The sequence below is a fragment of the Galeopterus variegatus genome, unplaced genomic scaffold (genome assembly GCF_000696425.1).
Source record: "Galeopterus variegatus unplaced genomic scaffold, G_variegatus-3.0.2 Scaffold6617, whole genome shotgun sequence".
Classification (NCBI taxonomy): Eukaryota; Metazoa; Chordata; class Mammalia; order Dermoptera; family Cynocephalidae; genus Galeopterus; species Galeopterus variegatus.
Window position 1 is genome coordinate 95819 of NW_007732728.1, and position 14747 is coordinate 110565.

General features: G+C 41.9%; 1 protein-coding gene across 1 annotated transcript; it reads left to right on the forward strand.

Annotated features, from left to right (window-relative positions):
- The first annotated feature begins 7311 nt into the window (after positions 1 to 7311).
- TIRAP (toll-interleukin 1 receptor (TIR) domain containing adaptor protein) lies at positions 7312 to 12115 on the forward strand. Its single transcript, XM_008591086.1, is given in 3 exon segments — positions 7312 to 7937; positions 9104 to 9688; positions 10313 to 12115. Coding segments are annotated over 3 exon segments (804 nt in total). The 5' UTR covers positions 7312 to 7870; the 3' UTR covers positions 10465 to 12115.
- Positions 12116 to 14747: the final 2632 nt, after the last annotated feature.

Sequence of the window (14747 nt, forward strand, 5' to 3'; positions counted from 1 at the left end):
TGGGTCTCCGACCCCGACCCCGACCTTGAACCGCAGGAATCCATCCTGCCTTGGCCCGGCCCTGCGGTACCTCTGCCCCTGAGTGACCGCCTTCTCCTCTCCTGCTCCGTCCACCTGGCTGCCTCTAACACCCTGACCACGCAGTCAGCATGAAAAGGCCCTCCGAGAAAGCTGTCCCCTTTCCTGTCGCAGAGGAGCTCGCGGGGAGAGCCTCTCCTTTAGCTTTGCTGAAAGAGCCTGGCTCGGTCGGTTTGTTTCAATCTTCGTCTAACTGAGGTTGGTCAATTAGCTCAGTTGGTTAGAGCTCAGTGTTGATAACACCAAGGTAAAGGGTTCAGATCCTTGTGCAGACCAGCCGCATTAAAAACAAACAAACAAACAAACAAAAAAAACCTTGTCTCACTGTACATACTGTTTCACCCAGTCTCCTTACATACTTCTCTGCTAAGGTTGTTTTTGTGACACTGATTCACCAAGTACATGGGTTAAGGACCAATCGAGGCATTCCCACCACAGTCATTTAATGAGCATATGCCGTGGGCTAGGTATTGTGCCAGGTACGAGGGACAGCATTGAACAGGACAGACTCAGTCCTCTAGTCCTCAAGGAGACAGGTGAACTAGAATCACAACACACCCGAGAAGTGAAAGAGGGGAAGTATGGAGACACCTTCCCTGGGAGGACACAGAGTCACGGATGACTCAGTCATCTAGCTGTTTTTTAGACTTTTTAAAAAAAAGTTTGTATATAAGTACACAGATCATAAGTGTACAGCTTAATCATTTTTCACAACGAGGATATTTCCTGCACAGCCTGATCTGATATCAATAAGCAAAACATTACTATTATCCTGGCTTCTAACACCATAAAATAGTTTTGCCTATTTTCTAGACTTTCAACCCATGGAGTTATATATTATGTACTCTTATGTATATGGCATCTTACACTCAGTATGTTTTGTGAGATTCACCCATGTTATGTTTAGCAGTAATTCTTTCGTTGTCACTGATGTGTAATATTCCACTGTATAACTTCGATCCTAATTTATCCATTCTACTGGACACTTGGGTTGATGGACACGGTTGTTTCCACTTTGGGGTTATTTTGAATCCCGCTGCTACAGACATTCTTGTATACGTCTTTTAGTGTTCCTAAGAGTGGAATTGCTGGGTGTGTGTATGTTCAGCTTTAAATGTAGTGCCAAACAGTTCTCCAAAGCGGTTGTGCCAATTTACACTCCCACCAGTAGTGCGTGAGGTTCTGTTCCTACACATCTTTATCATATCAATACTTGATGCTGTCTCTCTTTTTCACTGTAATTGTGCGGAGTGTGTATCAGTGATGCATTGAGGTTTTAATTTGCATTTCCCTGATGACTAATGAACTATTCATTTTATAATGTATCTACTAGCCATTTGAATATCCTCTTTATGAAGTGCCTGTTCAATTTGCCCATTTTTCTAACAGGTTGTCTTTTTCTTACGAGTTTGTTAAGAGTTCTTGAAATATTTGGGTATGAGACATTTATTGGATATGTATTTTTTTCAACCTTTCCCCTCTCTCAGTAGATTGCCATTTCATTCTCCTAATGTCTTTTGATGAACAGAACTTCTTCATTTTAATGTTTTCCAACTTATCATTTTTTCCTTTATGGTTGTATTATGCATATCTAGTTTTAAAAAATCTTTGAGGTCTGGCCCATGGCTCACTTGGGAGAGTGTGGTGCTGATAACACCAAGGCTGCGGGTTCAGATCCCTATATAGGGATGGCTGGTTAGCTCACTTGGGAGAGCGCGGCGCTAACACCACCAAGTCAAGGGTTAAGATCCCTTTACCGATCATCTTTAAAAAAAAAAAAAAAATCTTTGCCTATCCCAAAGTCAGGAAAATAATTTCCCGTATTTTCCTCTAAAACCTTTATTGTTTTACCATTCACATTTATACCTACTGTCCATTTGAAATTAATTTTTGTATGGTGTGAGGTGTGGGTCAAGATTGATTTTTTTCTCCACAAAGCTACCTAAATTGATCTAACACCATTTATTGAAAAGACCATCTTTCCCCACTGCACTTAAGGGTTACCGCTGTCATAAGTCAGCAGATTGTACAGATGTGTGTATGTTCCTGGACACCTGCTCTTCCATTGATCTCTTTGTCTACCCTGGCATACTGTTTTAGTTCGTTTTGTGTTGCTATAACAGAATACCTGAGACTGGGTAACTTGTAAGGAAAAGAGGCTTATTTGGCTTACGATTCTGGGACAGCAGCATCTGGTGTGGGCCTCAGGCTGCTTCTACTCCTGGTGGAAAGTGGCAGGCAGCCGGCGGGTACAAGCAGATCACATGGCGAGAGGAAGCAAGGAAGAGAGGAGGTGCCAGGGTCCTTTAAACAACAAGCTCTCGTGGGAACTAATAGAGCGAGAACTCACTCATTAATCCTCCCTCCCCCAGGGAGAGCATTAATCCATTCATGAGGCCCCATGACTCAATCAGTTTCCAACACTGCCACATTGGGGATCTTAATTTCCACATGAGTTTTGGTGGGGACAACACATCTAAACTCCATCACATACCAATGTCATGCTGCCTTAATTACTGTTGCTTTATGATAAATCTTTATTATTCTGATAGTGAAAGTCCTCAGCATTGTTCCTCAAGATCTTAGGTATCTTTCTCCAAACTTCCCTCCTAAAGCCTTTTTTTAAAATTTAGAAAAAGTAGTCATTTTACAATCTCAAATGGGGACTAATGTACAAGGGTATATAATTAGCACTATTTGTAACTGTATCCGGCAATAAACTCACTGCTGACACAATCTATATTACATTCAGTGACTTCATATTTACATGAGACTTACAGCAAAGTAAAAACAAACTAATTCATCATTTTATCTTAAAATAGCCTTTTATATATTGCTTCAAAACAATGGCAATTTTTTAAAACTAAGAAATAAGTTTTCCAAGGACCAGTTTGCTATTTTTTGAAAATACAGCAACATTATTTATAGTGCTTCCCATTTATGTTTGGTCAGTAAGATCATGTTCCTGTGTGGCTGAAATACAGCTAAGGTTTTAGATCTTAACAACCAAAGTAACAATACTTTTGATCTGTGATTGAATTTAAAGTATTGGGTGCTTTTATTTACACACACACACACACACACACACACACACACACAAGCCTTTTCACATTTGTAAGTCTTCAAAATGTAAAATAATGTAGTGCTCAAAGCATATTTGCCTTGCCATATATTCATTAAACATGATTTATTTTAATACGGTTCATAAGACTTTAGTTAATTAGCTAGAATTCTGTGATTGTTTCCTGCCTGCTAGAATTCAGTCTTAAATTAGTTTGACCTTATAGCAAAATCAGTAATTTGGAATTTATTTCACAAAATCAATCCCAAGATTTCCTGGGCATTTTTGAATTACTTCACTACTTTAAAATATAAGTAACAATGTAATCTAGAAAAGTGATTACTTGTGTCACAATTACCTGGGGTGCTCTTTAAAAATGCAGATTTTTGTCCCACTTCTGAACCATTGAATAGGACTCTCCAGGGTTATCTAGGGTTTTTTGTTTGTTTGTTTTAGGGGAGTCTTTTTTTGGTGCTAGCCAGTACAGGGACCTGAATCCTTGACCTTGGTGTTATAACACCGTGCTCTAACTGAGCTAACTAGCCAGCCCTCCATATTTTGTAAAAGCTCCCTAGATGATAATAATATGCAGCTTGGTGTGGAAACCACTGATGCCTACTAGACCAGTCGTTAGGTATGTTAAAATCGTGGGGTACTAGTTTGTTTGTTTGTTTATCAGCAGCTGGCCATTATGGGGATCTGAACCCTTGACTTTGGTATCATAACACCACACTCCAACCAATTGTGGGGTACTTGTTTAAAATGCAGATTCCCAAGAGTCACACCCAGAGATTTTATTCAGTAGACTTGAGATGAGGCACAGAAGCCAGCATTTTAAACCATCATCACAGTTGGTCCTATATTAGTTTTCTAAGCTACATAACAAATCACCACAAATTTAGTGGCTGAAATCGTCACCTAGTTATTATCTCAAAGTTTCTGTGGATCAAGGGCAATGTTTGACTGGGTCCTCTGCTCACAGTCTCACCTGGCAGCAATCCAGGTGTTAGTTGGGGCTGGAGTGTCATCAGAAGCTCAAATGGAAAAAGATCCATTTCCAAACTTCCTCAGGTTATTGGCCAAATTCATCTCCTTGCAGTTGTAGGACTGAGGTCCGTTTCCTTGCTGGCCATCAGCTGGGGGCCACTCTCAGCTCCTAGAGGCTGTCTGCAGTTCCTTGACATGTGACCCTGTCACGTGGCAACTTCTTAAAGTCAGCAAGGGAGTCTCTCTCTCCCTCCTGCTAATAAATTGTAACTACACACACTCACACACACACACACACACACACACACGCATGCTTACTTGCATACACAATATTCGTATATATGTTATTTATTCTATATACCTATATAGTATATATCATGTGTATGCAGGTATATAGACACATACATCACCTATAGTAATGTAATCACTTGAGTGACGTCTCATCACCTTTGTTATATTCTACTGATTAGAAGTGAGTCATGAGTTCTTCCCACAGTCACAAGTGTGAGCAAGGGGGCCACCCTAGGGTCTGTCTCCTACAGTGTGCAAACCACTCTTTGAGAAACACTGTATTGTGTGTGTCAAGCTATAGATGAATTATATTCAGTGTTTTAAATGGCATTGTCCTGCAATCCCTAATGAATCCTGCCTAGACAAATGTTTTAGCAAGGGTTTGAGACCAAAACTTAGCCTTTTGAAACCAAAATTCTTAAATAGAAAATCAAAGTCAGGTGAAGTGATAATTCATTCATTTAAGGGTGTAAAACCTCTTTCAAATAATTTAAATCTTTAAACAGATCAGTTTTTAGCACTCAACTTAAATACAATGCTTTTTGGTTTGACATACAGTGTATTAGTTTCCTATTACTGCTGTAACAAATTACTACAAATTGAGGACCTTCACACAACACACATGTATTATCTTACAGTTGTGGAGGTCAGAAGTCTACGATGGATCAACAGGGCTGCATTCCATCTGGAGGGTTTAGGAGAGAAGCCATTGACTTACCTTGCCCAGCTACAGAGGCTGCCCACATCCCCCTGCTCCTGCTTATGCATGGCACCGACCTCTGCTTCTGTGGTTATATCTCTCTCTCTCTGACCCCTCTGCCTTCCTCTTATAAGGACCCTGGTGATTACATTTGGACCACCTGGATAATCCAGGATACTCTTCCCATCTCAAGATCCTTAATCGCATCTGCTAAGTCCCCTTTTGCCATGTGGCAACATATTCACAGTTCCAGGGATTGGGACGTGGGCATCTTTGGCGGACCATTATTTTGTCTACCACAGATAGTGGTTCCAGCTTAACAGGAATCTAATATGAATTATAAAAGATATATATTCTAACCATATGACTTCACAGGCTTCAGTACATTCCCCATATAATAGAAATTGGCAACCAGTTTGATATTAGACAATACTTAATATACTTTGGATTTTATACAGCAAAACTTTGTAACATTTCCTTCATATAAGTTCCTACATATAATATTGGAAAAGCATTCTAGAAACCACTAAAAGTAGCATGCTGCTTCTTTTTTGAAGAAGCTCTTTACTACTTTTTTTTTTTCATCAAATCAGTTATTATCTACAAAATACGTACTTTGGTATATATCGTTCTACTTAATTAATTTTTATTTTTGGAAAAGCATTCTAGAAACCACTAAAAGTAGCATGCTGCTTCTTTTTTGAAGAAGCTCTTTACTACTTTTTTTTTTTAATCAAATCTTAGTTATTATCTACAAAATACGTACTTTGGTATATATCGTTCTACTTAATTAATTTTTATTTTATTTTTATTTTTTATTATTATTATTGTTTTTCGGTGGCTGCCCAGTATGGGGATCTGAACTTGTGATATTGGTGTTATAAAGCTGAGCTCTGACTATGAATTTTTTAAAAGCACTAGAAAAAAGTGGCTACATATGAGGCCACACAGCAAATCAGAGAGTAGACAGAGTTAGTGATTGGACCTTCCTGTTGGGGATTTGGGTACATTATCTTGTCTGTGTGACAACTGTATCTCGACATATGACAACTATTACTAAGTCCTGGAAAGATTAAAGTGTGTTTCAGTGTGTAATAGCTCTACAGCCCTGGCTGCACCAACAGTCGACTTTTGGTGGCTTAACAGCTGCTTTGCTCTTTCAAATGTCTTCTCTGCTTCCTGTACCCATTCCTGTTGTTCTTTCTGCCCCCTTTGCTGGTGCAGTTGACATTTTTTGTTGTTGTTTTTGTTGTTGTTGTTGTTTTTAACTTTGATATACGTTCATGAATCATCAGCATCTCATGTCTTATATTAGTCAGCTTGGTAAAATAGTGGTTAGCATCAGTGAACAAAGCATTAGTGTCCATCACAGAATGATATTCTTTAAATTTTGAAACCTCTTATGTCAGTGTGTCTAATAATACAACTCGTTTCTGTATGACTTCCCAGAAGGTTTGTTTTGACCTCTGCAAATCCAGCAGAGTGAGAAAGCAGCCCTTTGCCAGCTGCTACACAGCTCTAGAGCCAGTTCTCCACCAGCCCTTCATCTAAAGAAGTGTCAATAGAATACTACAGCTCCCTCTTGGAATGGGGCAAGTTTTGCCAGGCACATTCTCCCAGAAACATAGGCCGAAAGAGCCTCCACCATCGGGGACATCCCCCGTCATTGTGGTGGGAAGAGAACATGGCAAGTTGCCCATCTCAGGAATTCTTGGTACTTTGCATTTCCATTTAAATTTAGAAGGAGTTTGACAACATTTCCACCAAAAAAACCCCAAAACAAAACCCTCCTGGAATTTGATATAGCATTGAACTAAAGATCAGTTTGGGGAAAATTAACATTGTAATATTGAGTCTTATAGGCCATGAGCATGATATATCCCGCTTCGATATCTAGAGTATTTTAAACACATGTAACCCACAAAATTTTCTGAGCATTTATTATATGGCAGGCACCATTAGCACTTTACAGAAATTATCTCGTGTAATCTTCACAATGATGCTGAGAAGTAGGTTCTAGTATTATTTCCATTTCGCAGATAGAGAAACTGAAGTTTAGCAAGATTGCCAAAGGCCAAAGGCCATGACTGAGAATTCGGGCATTCTGCCTGCAGTCTGCACTCATCACATCAGCACTGTGTGATACTACCTCCCTGAGCTGACAGCTGAGGGGTGGAAGGGTGGATGGATGGGGTCATTCAGGGGGAAGTGGACTTGGAGGAAAAGTTTCCCAAGATTTACTGCATGTGCTCTCTCTCTACTGCTCAGCGTCTGTCAACTGGATACATCATTACTTGTCCAAATAGTAACTGTCCTTCTTCTCTCATGTTAGAATGTCTGCAGGAAGTCCCTCACAAGAGCTGCCTGCCAGCTGCCCTTTCTCAGATCCCACATGCACTCCTGACCAGGTAGAGCAGAGAACAGCCACTCAGCTGGTCGTGCTGAGCTCATACACTGTATGTCTGACCACACTACACAGACCTGGGTTCATCCTTAAACCAGTTCCAGTCACAGTGGTGCCTGACACTAACCCCTGAGGGATGAAGGACCCATTTAGAGACTGATCCCCTGTCAGGCATTAGGAAAGAACTTCCAGGAGCCCACCCACTGGGTAAGTACAGCTTTCATGATTCTGTACAGAAAGAGTTCTGTCCCTTGTAGGATGGCTGTTCCATGAGGTCAAGACGGGATCTCCTCCCTTCTCCCGCTTCACCAATGCCTGGACTCAGAGGGTTAGTTTTGAGCCCTTCACTATGGCATCATCGACCTCCCTCCCAGCTCCTCGCTCCCAGTCCAAGAAGCCACTGGGCAAGATGACTGGTGAGTGGAACCAGACTCCTAATTCTGCTCCTGTTCCTAAGAATGTAGTCCTCACTGTCTATAGTAGCGAGGTGGGATTCCCGCCCGGTCCGAACACAGGGGGAGAGATGCAGGAAGGCTGATGATGGGGGAAGCTCCTGACTTGACGTCAGTGCCTGGACGCTCTGTGGAGAGTGTGGAGGGAAGGCAAGCATCAGTGGAATCTTTAATCCTTTTGGCTCAAAGGTTTTCCAGGCCTGCTCCTCTAATTTTCCCAGCCTGGAAATCACTATACTGAGTCCTTAACATTGTGTCTCTTGTCATCTAAATCTTTTTTCCAGAACCACTCAGAGGAAGGAGCCAGGCAGACAGAGAAAACTAATCAATCTCCAGAACACCAAACTATCCTTATCAACAGCCAGGGAAGCTAAGTGTTAATATGATTATGGAGTACTCACAATATACTGGACACTGCATTATCTCAGTGAACCTTCAACAACTAAAATGAACCCATTAACAGATGAGGAAATGGAGACATAGACTCACTTGCTTAGGGTCATATAGAAAGCAAAGAGCAGGCCCACAATTGAATGTGTGTGCCTGACTCCAGAGTGCAGGCTCTGAATCACTAAGCTCTGTGCTCTTCAGGAGCTCTGAACAGTAGTGCTCTTCATACTTCTGTGTTGCCCATTTAGCAACAATCTAGGATTTCTCGGGGCCTAACAGATGCCACTCCTCCCCACCCTTTCCTTCCTATAACAGGTAACCCACCTTAATCTAAATTCACCCCCCTCAGTGCTAGAAGTGGGCATTGGGACTCATTGATCCTTACTAGGATCATGGCTCTACTTACAGACTCACAGGTGGTTGACTAGTCAGCTCTAGTGGAAAGTTCTGTGTAAGGTGGGCTGGGGGTACCAAAGGTCCTGGAGTAGGAGAAGGCCATCTCTCTTAATCAGGCTGGTAAAAGCTTCCCACATAAGGAATGTTCCTGAAAGCTTTAAAGACAGAGGGAACTTTTAGACAAGTTCTGAAGAATGTACAAAATTAGCAGAGTTGTAGGACTCTGAGTATAAGGTGTTTCCAGTGCAGGAGATGGACTGGAGTCCTGTCCATCCTCCCTTTGCAGTGGGGCTCCTCCCTGCGTGGTCAGCCTAAGCAGACTGTTTCCTCCCACACTCCCGCAGACTGGTTCAGGCAGGCCCTGTTGAAGAAGCCCAAGAAGAAGTCTGTCTCTCCTGAAAGCCCTTCCAGTGATGTTTCACAGCCAGTCTCACAAGACAGCCCCCCACCCCTGGGCCTCAGTTCAGTCATGTCTCCCACCCCGCCACCAACAGCACCAGCAGCAGTGGCCAGAAGCAGCAGCCGCTGGAGCAAGGACTACGACGTCTGTGTGTGCTACAGCGAGGAGGACCTGGTGGCCGCCCAGGAGCTAGTCTCCTACCTGGAGGGCAGCTCTGCCAGCCTGCGCTGCTTCCTGCAGCTTCGGGATGCAGCCCCCGGTGGTGCCATCGTGTCTGAGCTGTGCCAGGCACTGACTGGTAGTCACTGCCGCGTGCTGCTCATCACCCCAGGCTTCCTTCAGGACCCTTGGTGCAAGTACCAGATGCTGCAGGCCCTGACTGAAGCCCCGGGGGCGGAGGGCCGCATCATCCCCCTGCTGTCAGGCCTGACCAGAGCCGCCTACCCCCCAGAGCTCCGATTCATGTACTACGTGGATGGCAGGGGTCCCGATGGTGGCTTTCGCCAAGTCAAGGAAGCTATCATGCGTTGTAAGCTATGGGAAGGGTAGGGGAGGGGGATTCAGCCACAGTGTCTGATCTACCTGGGCTTTTAGTAGACAGCTGCTGTGTAGCCTAGTAGTGAAAAGTGGAGGCTTTGGGAAGTGTCTGGGTTTGTATCCTGGCTCTTTTACCTGTTAGCATATGAGAAGTTATTTAACCCCTTCGTGCCTCAGTTTCTCCATTGGCCATCAGGATTCCATGACTGTAAAAGGGGAAAATAGTATATACACTAAATAAGTGTTCAGAACACTGCCTGGCACATGTAAATTATCCGATAACAGGTACAGCATAGCACATATCAGGACCTCATTAAGTATTAGCTGTAGTAGTAGTAGTAAGAGTGGTATGTTTCTCTCACTGAGATCAGGTTGGAGATGTCCACCAAGAGTTGGGAAGATATCAGAAGTGACATTGGTTTAAGGCAAAATTGTGCAACATTATAGGAAAGAATTGCATATGCTAAGTGTATCCAGGGGAGGGACATTGTATTACAGTGGGTTTGGAAGTAGCATAACAGATAAAGAGGTAGAAGAGGCAGGGACATGTGGGAAGGAACAGAGATGCTGGGTTTGGGGGGCATTTCAAGCCCTCTGATTATCTGGTGTCTTTCAGATTTGCAGACACTCAGCTGACACTTCTTATATCACCGTGGGACCCAGAAAGTTGGAAGAAAACTGGAAATGAAGAGCCCATGCAGGGCCCTGGATTCCAGCAGATGTGACAAGAGGCATCAGGAGCCAGTGTCTGTGGCACTTTGTATGTGACCTGGGATCAGTTTACCCATTAGGCTCCCATTACTGTGGGCTCCTCAGGAAGGCCATGGGGAGGGCTGGGACTCCCCCAGGAAGGCCATGAGGAAGCTGGGGACTCCCCCAACGAAGGCCATGAGGAAGCTGGGGACTCCCCAGGAAGGCCATGAAGAAACCAGAAATTGGAGGTGGTGCTGATTCCAGAGGGTCACTAGTGCTGTGCCTCCTGCCTAGTGGGGCAGAAGTCTGCACACACCTATGTCTTCTTCCCCTGGAATCGGGCACTGGTGTAGACAGGCGTCCCTCCCAAAGAGGGAACTCACCCAATTGATGAGCTAGAAGCCTAAACTGGAAGCCTCAGGGAAGGTTCTCCCAGTTGCCTGGGAGGTCAGGCAGAAAGCAGCAAGGACCAAACCCTTCAGACTCACACTACTGCTGCTTTTCCCAGAGATGGCAGGTCACTTCAGGAAGGTGTACGAAAGACACATCCAGCACTGCACTGTTTTATTTATTGCATGAGTGTTGTTAAAGACACAAACCTAGAAGCCATTCTGAATGTACAGGACAGGGGAAGGGGCAGGTGGGGTGAAGAGAAGAAAAGTTAGGGCTCATTCCCTTCACCTGGGATCAAAAGCCCACCTATGCAGTGACATCTGGAGGCCTCACATGGGTCTGGCTAGAGCTGATGCTTTTGCAGTAGCTGTCTTCTCCTTCGGACTGAAACGAATTGACATTGACTGTGTTCCTTGTGGGACAGGGAAGGTTTCATTCACCTGTTCTCAATAAGTCTGTTGTTGAGCTGAAATGAATTTCATTATCTCTCCCAATGTATACTTTTGGGCCTCTTCTCTCACTTCCCCCTATCATGTCCCCTCTTTTTTTATCCTGCCCCTCCACCCCCAGGTCCCCTCTTTTAGTGAAAAACTTATTTTTTTAATTATGTCATTTTATTACATACAAAAGGACTAAAGAATAGTATAACGTACACTCACGTACCTACCACCCAGCTGAAGTATAACCTTATCTCCACGATGCTCCCTTTGCGCCCTTAATTATATTCCCCTCACTTCTCTAGCCAGAAATAACCACTATTCTGAACTTTGAAATTTATCATCCTCAGCCTTTTTCTACAAATTTACTATGTATGTATGCATCCCTACCAATATATTGTATAGTTTCATGGTGTTATACTTTATATAAATGGCATTATAGTTTGTATTCTGCAGATTCCTTTCTTTGTTCACCATGTGTGTAAGATTTATTCATGTTGATGTATGTCATTCCAGTTAATTCACTTTCATTCCATTATGTACCATTATATACAATTATATATTATATAATATATAATGGTTTATATACCATTATATATTATTCCATTATATACTTCCCTTCCATTATATACTTCCATTATATACACTATTAAGTCACACATTTTTCTACAAATGGATGTTTAGTTGTTTCTAGTTTTTTGCTATTAAAAACAATGAGCCTATGAATGTTTTGTACTTTTCCACAAGCCAGATTTTCTAAGATTTAACCTAGATGGGTAACAGCCGAATAGTAAAGAACATACATCTTGTTTTACTAGAAGATACCAAAATTTCTTCCAAATTGGTTGTGCCAATTTACATTCCTGTCATCTGTGTATGAGTTCCCACTTTTTTTTTTTTTTTTTAAAGATGACCGGTAAGGGGATCTTAACCCCTGACTTGATGGTGTCAGCACCACGCTCAGCCAGTGAGCAACCGGCCATCCCTATATGGGATCCGAACCCGGGGTCTTGGTGTTATCAGCACCACACTCTCCTGAGTGAGCCACGGGCCGGCCCTGAGTTCCCACTTTTTTATGTTCTTGTCAACACTTAAAATTATCAGATTTTAAAATGTTTGCTAATCTGGTGGATGAAAACTGGTATCATATGGTCATATTCTTTTTTTTTCCTTTTTAGCTTTTTTATGAAAAACTATATATGTATCATATACTAGAAGGAAAAAGGCTGATGAATCCCCATAAGCCTATTACCCAGCTTCAGCTTTGTGTGTGTGTGTGGCTGGCCAGTAAGGGGATCCGAAACCTTGACCTTGGTGTTATCACCACCATGCTCCAATCAACTGAGCCAACTGACCAGGTCCCAGCTTCAACAATTACCCCAACTTTTAGCTAATCTTTTATCAACAACAGCCCTACACATTCCCTAACTCCCAGATCATTTTGAAACAAACCCCAAGCATTGTTTCATTCCTAAATATTTAAGTGCATATCCCTTGTAAATTATTACAAGTTTTTAAAAAAGCATGACAATAGTATCTTTTAAAGAATAGCAGTTTTACTCTTCATTTTAATATAAAATATTCCACCTATTTGTAGTCTGTGCTTTTTGCGTCTTACTAGGAAGTCCTTCCCTACAACTGTATTTTCTTCTAGAAGTATTTCTTTTCCCATTTAGGTCTTTAATCCACCTGGATCTTTTCTTTGGGTTGTTTTTGTTGCTCTTGGTTTTTAAGTCGGAGATCCAGTTTGGTTTTTTTCCCCACTAGAATAACCATCATTCACTAAATGACTAGTTCATACTTCCTCACTAATTGTGAAGTCACCACCGTCAGATTGTTATATGTGGAGACCATTACTGGGTTCTCCATTCTCCTCCATTTGTGTTCATGTATCCCTGTTTTGGTGCTAAACTGACTTTCTACTACTGTTTTTAATAGGCCTTGATAGCCTGTAGGTCAATTCTTCTTGCTCTTATCAAAATCACTTTGCCTCTTCTTGTTCCATTACTCTTCCATATAAATTGTTTATTCAGTTTGTTGGGTTCCAGGAAAAAGCCTGTTAGTATTTTTATTGGGCTTACATGGAATTTATAGATTTAGGAAGAGCAGGTGTTTTTACGACGGTCTTCCTACCCATAAAAATGATATGTCTCCATTTATTTATGTCATTAAGTGTATTTCAATATAGCTTTAAAATCTTTTCCACATTGGTCAGTCTCATCTTTTATTAGATTTCTTCCTTAGTACTTTGTATTTTCTGTTGCTACTATAAAAGGTATTTTTTAGGGCCAGCCCGGTGGCGCACTCGGTAGAGTGTGGTGCTTGGGAGCGCAGCGGAGCTCCCACCGAGGGTTCAGATCCCATATAGAGACTGGTCCGCTCACTGGTTGAGCACGGTGTGGGCGCGACACCGAGGGTTGCAATACCGTTGCCGGTCACGAAAAAAGACAAAAAGGAAAAAAAAAAAAGGTATTTTTTAAATTATATGTTGTCTATGTTTTTTAATCTATCAGTGGTGTAAACAATTGTAATCTATTTTGCATAGTGATCTAATACAAGGGTACTTCAAAAAATTCACGGATTCGTATTATTTTTCTTTTTCTTTTTACTATTTTGGTTGCTGGTTGGGTATTTTGGTGGGGGGTGGGGACAGCTGGCCAGTACAGAAAACCAAACCCTTGACCTTGGTGTTAGCACATTCTAACCAGCTGAGCTAACCAGCCAGCCCTGGGGCATATTATCTTTTAATTCCATTTTTTCAAAAACTTTTTGAAGTACCCTTATGTTAAACAATATGCTGAATTTGTTATTCTATAATATAGAGTATAGATTTTATTGGGTTTTCTATAAAGTCATACAATTTGTAAAACAAAACAAAAAACTTTAGTTCCCTCTGTCTTTCTGTGCTTCCTATGACCTCCAGTAAAACGTTAAAGAAGTGACAATAGCAGCCATCCTTGTCTCACTCCTTATTTTAAAGTGAATGCCTCAAACGTTTCACCATTAAATGTGCTTGTTGTAGGTTGTTGGCACATATTTTAACAGGTTAGAAGTTTCCGGCTGTTCCTAGTTGGCTAAGAATTTCAATCAATATTTTCCACATCTACTGAGATGTCTTTCCCCTTTCAGTGGTTAATTCAACGAGTAACATTAGATTGTAAGCCAGCTTTATATTGCTAGTGTAAACTTGACCAGGATCTTACCTTTTTTATAAATCATGAGATTCAGTTTGCTAACACTTTAGGATTTTTACATCTATGTTCATACTACAGGATTGGCCCTTAATTGTACTTTCTTGCATTATCCCTTTCTGGTTGTGTTACCAAGGTGTATATCAGCTTTATGAAATGGTTGGGGTGGGATGGGGGTGGGGTGGCTGGCCAGTTAGCTCAGTCAGTTAGAGTGCGGTGTTTTAACACCAAGGTCAAGGGTTTGGATCTCCTTACCAGCCAGCCACCGAAAATAGTAGAGGGGGAGTGTTTTTTTTTTCTATTCTTTGAAGAATTTAAGGTTGGAATTAATTGTTCC